Source organism: Carcharodon carcharias, chromosome 1, assembly GCF_017639515.1.
Source record: "Carcharodon carcharias isolate sCarCar2 chromosome 1, sCarCar2.pri, whole genome shotgun sequence".
Lineage (NCBI taxonomy): Eukaryota > Metazoa > Chordata > Chondrichthyes > Lamniformes > Lamnidae > Carcharodon > Carcharodon carcharias.
The window spans coordinates 229,404,128-229,416,015 of record NC_054467.1 but is presented as its reverse complement, the minus strand read 5'-3'; the positions used below and the strand labels follow the sequence as shown (position 1 = coordinate 229,416,015).

The 11,888-nt window shown below is 41.3% G+C and overlaps 1 protein-coding gene across 3 annotated transcripts in view; it reads right to left on the bottom strand.

Annotated features, from left to right (window-relative positions):
* Window positions 1-1,105: 1,105 nt before the first annotated feature.
* tmem129 (transmembrane protein 129, E3 ubiquitin protein ligase) overlaps window positions 1,106-11,888 on the bottom strand; it is a 33,149-nt gene continuing 22,366 nt past the window's right edge. For all 3 annotated transcript variants that reach the window (XM_041196458.1, XM_041196441.1, XM_041196452.1), the window contains one exon: window positions 1,106-2,377. In XM_041196458.1, coding sequence (XP_041052392.1) covers window positions 2,129-2,377 — 249 coding nt within the window. In that variant the 3' untranslated portion in view covers window positions 1,106-2,128. The remainder of the gene's footprint in view (window positions 2,378-11,888) is intronic.

The following is an 11,888-nucleotide window of genomic DNA, read 5'->3' as shown; positions in this document are numbered from 1 at the left end:
ATTTCTGCTCCTATGTCTTATGGTCTTATACGACTGTCTTTTCTACCCCTCCTCCAATTCCGAGGATTTTGAGCCAATTTTAATACTGCCTGTCTGATTGAGATAGCAAAAATCAGGAAAGAAGAGTTCCGAGAGAAAACTGCGAAAAGATCACTAATGTTCCAAATTAGGTTTGGTATAAATCTTAAAAAGGAGCACCTGCTGCTTAAAATATTGTCAAATGGAATTGGTGATATGGGCTTTATGGCAGAATATTTTAGTACCAAACTTCTGCTAAGTTTTAGGAACATGGAAACAGGAAGAGGACATTTAGCTACCTGAGCCTGTTCCATCATTCAATGAGATCATGGTGAGCTGCAACATAACTTCATACACCCACCTTTGCCAGATCTCACATTACTTTTGGCAAAAAAATACTAGCAATTTCAGATTTAAAATTAACATAGGAAAATAGGATTTAAGAGTATATCATTTGGCCCTTCGAGCCTGCTCCACCATTTAATAAGTTCATGGCTGATGTGGTTGTGGTCTCAACTTCACTTTCCTGTCTGACTCCACAATAACCCTTGATTCTCTTGTCTATCAAAAATCTAACTCTGCCCTGAATAAATTCAATGACAAAGCCTCCACTGCTTTCCAGGGAAGAGACATCCACATACGAACAACCCTCGCAGAGAAAAATAATTCTCATCTCCATCTTAAAAGAGACCTCTTATTCTGAGACTGTCTCTCCTAGTTCTAGTCTCCCCCACTATATACTCCATCAAGTTCTCTCAGGATCTTATATGTTTCAATAAGATCACCTGATTTTTCTAAACTCTAATGGGTATAGGCTCAACCTGTTCAACCTTTCTTCGTAAGAGAAGCCCTTCATCCCAGGAATGAGTCGAGTGAACCTTCTCTGTTTGACATGAACTGCTATTTGCAGAAAGAGTTCCAAACTTCTGCCGCCCTTAGTGTGTAGAAGCATTTCCTAACTTCACTGCTGAAAGGCCTGGCTAACTTATAGGCTTTGCCTTTAGGCCAAGGCTCCCTCTGTGCAGATCAGGGCAATGTGATGTTCTTCTTCAGAATTATCCCAAAAGAATTTGCACTGTGCCACTTCCAGCCTCTTAGTATTTATTTAAGTTCGACATTATGTATAGTCTTTACTGTTAAACAAAAAAATGGACAGACCACTCCAATGCCTTTCCTCTAGCAAATTTGTGGAAGCAGCATCATCAGATGGACTGCAGCAGTTCAAGGAGAAGGGCCACCACCACCACCATCTTTTCAGGGTGAGAAATTCAGCCCTGCTAGTCTCTCCAGCACCAACAAAAAAAAATGCATCTGAAGAACACTATGTGTTTGCATCACTAGTAATATCTTGCATGGGAAATGGGGAACAAAATCTCACACTTTGGAAACCAGCAGGCTGCGGAACAAGTTCATAAAGGAGATAGCAATTAGCACTGCACATTAGAAAGGATCTAATCAAAGAGAATTGAAGCCTTATCTCTAGCATAGAGGACACGACAATGTCATCTAAAACTATAATAGGCAGTCTTAGCAGTGATCATATAGAAAAGATTACTCGCAGTTGGAGATATAAAAAATATTGAGAATCACATCTGCAGTATAAAGCAAAAGACCCTTGAGAAATATAAAAAATATATAACTCTGAAGTTCTGAAGTGTTTCCAACTATTCAATGCAATTAGTGAAGCCAAGACTCAACCCACAGTAATCTAGAAGTACAAGCCTTGTAATGATCTGAAGGTTTGAGTTCCAGGCAACTCTGAATCTTTGTTCCTGTTGCAAAAGTCATCTGTTCTTAACCTGCTCATTAGATGGAGCAATACCAAGATGCCAGGTTCCACCTTGTGGTGGACACGAGAATAAGAAAGGGTAAAGCAACTTCTCACTGGAAGTCATCATTAGTAGTGATGCAAGAATTTTAAAAAAGAAAATTAGTGAAAACTGCAGGGACATTTGAGGTGGCCTGAAGACATTTGATTTAGCTTCCAGAAAGAAAATCAGCTGGGGCTACAGCAAGAACATGCAAGATGCCAGAAATGAAATCTTGCTCGTCGTTAGACAACTTGGATCTTATGTCAAAAATTAAGTCCCACTTTGATTTCAGATTCTCTTTAGCATACAATGCAGATGTCAAGAATGCAGAACTTCGACCGACAGGTAGGGCAGGGTACCCGATTGGATAGCCACGTTTCCGGATGTTGCTGATCTTGGCGGCTGGCAAACCACTTCCCCATACAGGTCAGGCACCACATGGGACGACAGTAACACTGCTGACATTCACCCTCATTTGGCTCCCGACAGACTTTAATGAGTTTGATGTTGGCGGCTATCTGCATGCAGCCAATGCATGGCTCCAGTTCCTGTTTCAAAGGAGCATTTAACAATTAGAAGTTGTCTGTCAATATCCCAACAGCACATAAGGATCTAATGAGATCACCCACTTATTTTTAAAATTAAAGTTCAAGTTAATGCACACAATGATTTGTTCTCGACATCACTTTTCCAATAAAAAAAGTAACCCAACTCCTGCACCACTTGTGTAATTTTGGCAAGTTCATTTTACATCCACTTTAACTCAATCACTGCCATGTACAATATCACATCCATTTTTATTCTATCCTGTCAATACAATTTGACATCTCATCATAGCACCTTTCATGGCCCCATGGAGTCTCAAAGCGCTTTGCAGCCAATGAATTACTTTGAAGTGGTCACTGCAGGAATGTAGGAAACACTGCTGTCATTTTATTCATAGCAAAGTCTCAGAAACAGTACTGTGATAATTATCAGATAAACTGTTATAAGGGTCTCTAACTTCCTCAGAATGGCAATAGCGTCAGATTGCCACTCTGTGCCCAATTACCAGCATGGATTTTCTTCTGTGCCTTTCTCCCCCGACCTTCCACTCAGGCAGGGCGCAATCCAGGCAGCACAGCAGTCTCTGAAACACAGTGCCGCAGTCCAGCTTCATTGGATTGAAGAAGGGCATGCCCCCAATTTACAGCACTAGCTGTTGTAAACAAGATAAGCCTAAAAGTCCCATTGAAATACACATGCCAGGGAGAAAGGTAAGTCTCCAAGGTATGTGCATAGGATTTTGGGTTTGGAGTTCGAGGGACATTGGGGGGAGAGGAGTTCGACCTTGGTGGGTTGAGTTGGGTTGGGAAGTGGGGTCAGACTTGAGGGTGGGGGTAGAGGGGGGGATCCAGTTAGTTGGGGGAGCCCCGTGGGGGGTCAGTCTGGGTCTTTACAATTAGTTACCCTGAATTTAGAGGAGGTCTTAATTCTTCACATTTTTTTGGGCAACTATTTGTATAATGCAGTCGGAACCATCCGAAGTTTGCGATTTAAAATCATATTTTCAGATGGTTCCCAGCACAGGGCAATTGCCCAGCCCAGAGGAACTTTGCACTTCTGGGCAATTGCAGCGCAAACCCCAAGCTGTGAACCCCGAAAGGGGATTGCCCAGCACATCTTTGAGGCACCCCCAAATCTGACTTTGGGGAGCTCAGAAGTTACAGCCCTAGGGAATCTTTGAAGACGAGTTTCAGCCGGGACACTACGGAGAGCCCACCTGCTCCATTTTGAAGGGTTCCATGGGATCTTCACCTCGAAAGGGAGGTGTCGTTTGATAGGATCTGCCTGTTGTTGAGACGTATGGGTTATGTACCTAACATCACAGTGACAATGAAATTCATTTACTACATTACTCATTTGCATGGCAGACAGAACATATTTTTGGCTTCGCAAATCCATTTTTGGTTCCTTATTCGTTGACTAATTATATCTCATTTGCTGGCCCAGATTCTCAAAAATCTAAATCCTTTTCAATGGTGTTGAAGTGCTGAAGAGTGACTGAAAGATCTACGTGTGATTGTAGACTAACCATTGATCATGGCCAGTCAGTACATAGTAGCAATTAGCGAGTCAAACAGTATGCAGAGCTACATTGCCAAGCCAATAATCTAATCCTGAGGCAGTCATGCCCCATCCCAAATCCTGCATTCAAGGGAAACATCAAAGCCCTATGAATAGTGCAGGTTTGTTTGATAAGACAGATCCCTGGTATCATAAACCTAAGTTATGAGGAAGGAATCGGGGATTCATAAAGGCTGAAGAATTCAAGAACCAAGGAATCTAGGATTCCTTCCTTGGTTCTTGGGTTCTTCAGACTTAATGAAGACTCGCGGCTTAAAATGGAACAGCATATGAGCCCAGAATTTAGTGGCTCATATCCTGTTAGACATTTTTTCCCTTTCCCTTGACGTCAAAAATATTTTTACTCCACAAATTGCTCGAAGGATGGACTGAAACTGGGAGCAATGAGGGATCTGGGACCTTGGTGTAGAACAGGACCAATAATCTATTTCCTTATCGAAGGGATGATAAATAAAAAACGAATGTCAAGAAGAAATAGTGTGAATTAAGAGTTATATTAAGTGAGGATACAGAGAGAGAGGAAAAGAAAGACTAGATTGAGAGAAAAGGAGACTTTAAAAAAAAAATTATACATCCTCTTTGGACAATTTACCAACTGCAGGAAAAGACTCCAGTTTAAATTTCTAGGTTGAAGAAATAGAGTGAAATGCAGGAACATAAATCTCATCATTGAAAGAGTCCTTACGCTATTAAGCACCAGCCCTAACATTCTATATTGTGTTTAATGTGTGCACAATTTAGCACTTTCTTGAAAATCATGGGGAGGTCAACAGTGAGCTGTTTTGGCAAGGCCAACGGCAAGGCATTGAAAAGCAATTAATGATAATTCACAATTTATGTGGTATCTCTTCCTTGCCACAAACTGTCGCACAATTCGCAAGCTAATAATGGAGTTGTGCATTAAACTCACCATTATTTTGCCAGCAAGATCTGGCTCATTAACATTGAGCATTATTTCACGTCCACTACTACTGCAAGACAAAACGACTATGTGCAAACTAGACAAAGGAAAGATCAGTACTAATGGCAGGAAAAGCCTCTCAAAGGGGGTTTAATATCTAGAACAGTCTTCCAGGTGGAGACACAAGCTTGGGAATCATAGGAACATAGGAGAAGGCCATTCAGCCCGTTGAGCCTGCTCTGCTATTCAATAGGATCGTGGCTGATCGAACACTTCAATGCCTTTTACCTACATTTTCCCCATAACCCTTTATGTTATTGTCATGAATGTCTCTTTCAAACGTTAATGTTTCTTTGGCTTTAATGATGCTTTGCAACAAAATTTGGTTTCTTTTTGAACATCTCTGGGGACGGGGTGAAGTTGGGGGAATTGGAGCCTTTTCTCCATTTCTACGTTGGGTCACTATGCAGGTGGGAATGTCAGAACTAGCATGGACTATTTCTATCCTGTAGTTTCTAGATTACTCATAATCCATTGGTGTAAAGTCTAATTTCCCAATGGAAAACTGTAATAAATTCAATTTTGTAATGCTTTTATTTTGTATTTAAAGCAACTTGTCCTGCATGTGGCCAGACTCCAGTTTAATATTGTAGACATCTGAAATTATTTGCTATTGAAATATAAATTTTTAATATTTCCATTTCTTTTTGTAAATCTGCAGCTGTACAATAAAACTTGGATTGCCTATTTATTGGCCTGTAGCTGTGCTATTTACATTTGAAATATTGATTCATGGCTTCAAATTGCATACATATCATGCCTTTACTGGGCAATCACGTATATATAAAATCTGATCAGTTTGAAATGGAGAAATATCCAGAAAAACAAGCTGAATATATAATATTATGAATGTAAAGGTAGTACTAGAAAAATCTCTCATTGGCCATGTCTGATTTGATTTGATGCATCTGTTTCTAGGTGAGTAGGACACAAAGAAAAGGGAGGGTGTAAGTTGTAAAATGCATTATTTAATGAAACTCTTAATTGCATAACTGCAGATTATTGTACCATGGTCAACATTCTGCACTGGAGTGCTGCTTTGGGCTGCAGTAGAGTGCTTAAGTTGGAGTTTGATGACTGAGGGAATTTAAGTGTTAATTTCTATCTAAAGTCTAGTCTTTCTTTAATTTAGTAATTAACTAAAAGTTGCTGTTTGGGTTGGGAGAAGGTGAGTTTCAGGCCAGCTTTAAAACAGGGTTTAGACATGCTCTGCTTATAGCTACAACTGGTTAATTAGATAACTGGCTTAAACAGGTTTTCAGAGGCTAGATTGAGAGAGTATAAAAACAGGCCATCTTACAGTGCTGACTTTGTCTGCACTGGAGTGCTGCTTTGGGCTGCAGTAGTTGGAGTTTGGTGACTGAGGGAATTTAAGGGAACGAGGTGATCCTTTGAGTACCATAAGTACAGTTGGGTAAGTATTTACTACTTTTATCATTTATCGTTTTTAAGTTCTTATTTTGTGGTTCATCGTTTAAGGGCTATATTTTGTAACAATGAGGAGCAGGGAAGAAGGGCCCTACAGTAATTGATATTATTTGATATTAGGTATCTTCCGGAAGGTTTAATTTAATTTAAAGGGGTAAGTCACGGCACGAGAGCTCAAAGCCATGGTATGCTCCTCCTGCTCTGGAAAGCCGGGAACATTTCCAGTGCCTGGGGCCAGCATGTGTGTGGGAAGTGTCTCCAGCTGCAGCTCCCAGAAGCCCGGCTTTCAGAGCTGAAGTGGTGGCTGGGGACACTGTGGAGCATCTACAAGGTGGAGAGTATCATGGATAGCATGTATAGAGTGGTGACACCACAGGCTAAGAGTCCACAGGCAGGAAAGGAATGGGTGACCATCAGGCAGTGCAAGAGTACTAGGCAGGCAGTGCAGGAATCCCCTGTGGCTATTCCCCTACAAAACAGATATGCCGCTTTGGATACTGTTGGGGGGGGGGGGAATGGCCTCTCAAGGGAAAGCAGCAACAGCCAAATTTGTCGCACCACAGTTGCCTCTGCTGCACACGGGAGGAGTAAAGAGTGTGGGAATGCAATAGTTATAGGGAATTCAATTGTAAGTGGAATAGGTAGGCGTTTCTGTGGCCTCAAACAAGTTTCACCAAACTCCAACTCCAACGCAAAGGATGGTATGTTTCCTCCCTGGTGCTAAGGTCAAGGATGTCTCAGAGCAGCTACGGGACATTCTGAAGGGGGGGTGTGGGGGGTGAACAGCCAGTAGCCATGGTACACATTGGTACAAATGACATAGGTTAAAAAAAAAAGGTATGAGGTCCTAAAAGCAGAATATAGAGAGTTAGGAAGTAAGTTGAAAAGTAGGACCTCAAAGGTAGTGATCTCAGGGTAGCTATCAGTGCCACATGCTAGTCAGAGTAGAAAAAGCAGAATATATATTGGATGAATACGTGGCTGAAGAGATAAGGGGAGGGCTTCAGATTCCTGGGACATTGGGACCGGTTCTGGATGAGGCGGGACCTCTACAAACTGAACGGGTAACACCTGGGCAGGACTGGGACTGATGTCTTAGGGGGAATATTTGCTAGAGTGGTTGGGGAGGGTTTAAACTAAAATGGCAGGGGGATGGGAACCTATGCAAGGAGTCAGAGGAGGGTGAATCAAGGACAAGAACAAAAAACAAAGGGGAATGAGAAAAGTGATAGGCAGAGAAATCAAGGGCAAGAATCAAACAGGGCCTCAGTGAAAAATAGTGGGAATGGGACAAGTGATGTTAAAAAGACAAGCCTTAAAGCTTTGTGTCTTAATGTGAGGAGCATTTGCAATAAAGTGGATGAATTAACCACACAAATAGATGTAAACAGGTATGATATAGTCAGGATTACGGAGACAAGGCTACAGGATTACCAGGGATGGGAAATGAACATCCAGGAGTATTCAGCATTTAGGAAAGACAGACAAAAAGGAAAAGGCTGTGGAGATGCATTGCTGATTAAAGAGGAAATTAACGTAAGAGTGAGGAAATATATTAGCTCAGACGATGTGGAATCTGTATGGGTAGAGCTGAGAAACACTAAGGGGCAAAAAACATTAGTGGGGGTTTAAAAAAGGCCCCCAAACTTGAGTGGTGATGTTGGGAATGGCATTGAACAGGATATTAGAGACACATGCAATAAAGGAACATCGGTAATTATGGGTGATTGGGCAAATCAATTTAGTATAAGTACTGTAAAGGAGGAATTCCTGGAGTGTATTCGGATTGGTTTTCTGGGCCTATACGTTGAGGAACCAATGAGAGAACAGGCCAACCTAGACTGGGTATTGTGTAATCAGAAAGGAATAATTGGCAATCTAGTTTGTGAGGCCCCTTGGGGATGAGCAACCATATGATGATAGAATTCTTCATCAAGATGGAGACTGACGTAGTTGATTCTGAGACTAGGGTCTTGAATCTTAATAAAATAAACTACAATGGTATGAGGTGCGAGTTGGCTATGATGGATTGGGAAATGTTACTTAAAGGGATCACGGTAGATAGGCAATAGCAAACGTTCAAAGAGCACATGGGTGAACTGCAACAATTATTTATTCAAGTCTGGCACAAAAGCAAAATATGAAAGGTGGCCAAACCATGGCTTACAAGGGAAATTAGAGATAGTATTAGATCCAAGGAAGAGGCATACAAATTGGCCAGAAAAAACAACAGACCTGAGGATCGGGAGCAGTTTAGAATTCAGCAAAGGAAGACCAAGGGATTGATTAAGGGGGAAAATAGAATACGAGACTAAGCTTGCGAGAAACATAAAAACTGACTGTAAAAGTTTCTATAGGTATGTGAAGAGAAAAAGATTGGTGAAGACAAATGGTAGGTCCCTTACAGTCAGAAACAGGGTAATTAATAATGGGGAACAAAGAAATGGCTAAGCGACTAAATACATACTTTGGTTCTGTCTTCACAAAGGAGGACACAAATAGCATACCAGAAATGTTGGGGAATACAGGGTTTAGTGAGAGGGAGGAACTGAAAGAAATCAATATTAGTAGGGAAATGGTGTTGGAGAAATTGATGGGATTGAAGGCCGATAAATCCCCAGGGCCTGAATCTACATCCCAGAGTACTTAAGGAAGTGGCTCTAGAAATAGTGGATGCATTGGTGGTCATCTTCTCAGTTCTTTGGACTCAGGAACAGTTCCTACAGATTGGAGGGTAGCTAATGTAACCCCACTATTTAAAAAGGGAGGTAGAGAAGAATCAGGGAATTATACACCAATCAGCCTGACGTCGGTAGTGGGAAAATTCTAGAGTCCATTATAAAAGATTTAATAGTTGAGCACTTGGAAAACAGTGGCAGAATCGGATAGAGTCAGCATGGATTTACGAAAGGGAAATTATGCTTGACAAATCTACTGGAATTTTTCGAGGATGTAACTAGTAGAGTTGATGAGGGGGAATCAGTGGATGTGGTTTATTTGAACTTTCAGAAGGCTTTCGACAAAGTCCCACATAAAAGATTAGCGTGTAAAGTTAATGCGCATGAGATTGACAGTAGTGTATTGAGATGGATATGAAACTGGTTGGCAGACAAGAAACAAAGAATAGGAATAAATGGGTCTTTTTCCAAATGGCAGACTGTGACTAGTGGGGTACTGCAGGGATTGGTGTTGGGACCTCAGCTATTCACAATATATATTAGTGATTTAGATGAGCGAATTAATTATAATATCTCCAAATTTGCAGATGACACAAAGCTGGGTGGGAGGGTGAGCTGTGAGGAGGATGCAGAGATTCTTCAGTGTGATTTGTCAAGCTGAGTGAGTGGGCAAATGCTTGGCAGATGCAGTATAATCTGGATAAAAGTGAGGTTATCCACTTTGGTAGCAAAAACAGGAAGGCAGATTATTTGAATGGCTATAAATTGAGAGAGGGGAATGTGCAACGAGACCTGGGTGTCCTCGTACATCAGTCGCATGCAGGTGCAGCAGGAAGTAGAGAAGGCAAATGGTATGTTGGCCTTAATGGCCAGAGGATTAGAGTACAGGAACAGGGATGCCTTGCTGCAATTATACAGGGCCTTGGTGAGACCACACCTGGAATACTGTGTGCAGTTTTGGTCCCTTTAACTGAGGAAGGATGTTCTTGCTATTGAGGGAGTTCAGCGAAGGTTTACCAGACTAATTCCTGGGATGGTGGGACTGGCATATGAGGAGAGATTGAGTCAGTTAGGATTATATTCACTGGAGTTCAGAAGAATGAGGGGGGGATCTCATAGAAACCAAAAAATTCTAACAGGACCAGACAGGATAGATGCAGAAAGAGTGTTCACGATGGTGGGGGAGTCCAGAACCAGGGGTCACAGTTTGAAGATACGGGGTAGACCATTTAGGACTGAGATGAGGGGAAATTTCTTCACCCAGAGAATGGTGAGCTTGTGGAATTCGCTACCACAGAAAGCAGTTGAGGCCAAAAAATTGTATGTTTTCAAGAAGGAGTTAGATATAGCTTTTGGGGCGAAAGAGATCAAAGGATATGGGGAGAAAGTGGGAGCAGACTATTGAGTTGGATGATCATAGTGAATGGCGGAGCAGGCTCAAAGGGCCAATTGGCCTACTCCTGCTATTTTCTATGTTTCTATGTTTCAGCATACAAATATACCATAGAAAAATATGTGTATGGTATTAAATATATTAAAATATTTTCTAGAAATCTTGCATATAGGTGGTTATTTATACAGTCCATTGTACATGAAGCACCAAGAAACAATTAATTACTTTATATGTAAATACAAAATCAGGTGTACAGAAAAATCAAAATGAGTCAAGAAGTTGCGTGAAGGGCAAAAGGAAGTAATTGACAGAACTTCCATTATGGATGGTACTGTGTTTCTTTTAATGCCCACTGGAACAGGTGGAATATTAATTCATGACTCATGAAGAACATCTTCAATGCAGTTTCAAAGGAAGTTCTGTATTGGGGTATAAACCTGGCTATTTGCTCCAGTGCTGAAAAGGGCCCTGTGGCACAAGATGCAGAACTGATGAAAAGGCCATTTGGCTCAAGTAAGTTGTCCATCCTGCCTTCTATCAATATTTTCAGATGTTTTTGCTAGCAATATCTAGTTCTTAGGAACCCATTTCATGTAATTTTTTATTTCAGCGCTCTTGCCTAGTCACTTTTTCCAGCTTGCCCTCTGTACTCTAGCATTAATTAGGAATTCAACATGTCCTATTTTTCAAAAACATTGGCTCAATTTGCATTAATTTTAACCCTTTATGTTATTGTTACTCAGAAATCTATCAATCTCTATTTTAAACATACTCAATAACTAAGCTTCCTTGGCCCTCTGGGGTAGAGAATTCCAAAGATTCACAACCCTCTGAGTAAAGAAATTTCTCCTCACCTTGGTCCTAAGTGGCTTCCTCCTCATTTTGAAATTGTGTCCCCTGTTTCTAGACTCCCCAACCAGGAGAAATATCTTACCTGCATCTAACCTGTCTATCTCTAAGTATTTTGTAGGTTTCAATGAGATCACCTCTCATTCTTCGAAACTCTAAAGAATACAGGCCCTGTTTGCCTAATCGCTCATCATAAGCTGGTCCTGCCATCCCCGGAACAAGTCTGGTGAACCTTCGTTACTCTCCCTCTATTGCAATAATATCCTTTCTGAGGTAAGGGGACCAAAACTGCACACAGTACTCCAAGTGCGATCTAACCATGCTTCTATACAATTGAAGCAAGACTTCACTGCTCCTGTACTCAAATCTTCCTGCGATAAAGGCTAACATTCCATTAGCCTTCCTAATAGCTTGCTGCACCTGCATGTTAACCTTCAGTGACTTATGGACAAGGACACCCAGGTCCCTTTGTACAACTACACTTTCTCATATCTTACCATTTAGGAAATACTCCGCACATCTGTTCCTTCTACCAAAGTGGATAACCTCATATTTTTCCAAATTATATTCCATCTGCCATGTTCTTGCCCACTCACTAAGTCTGTCCAAATGTTCCTGTAGCC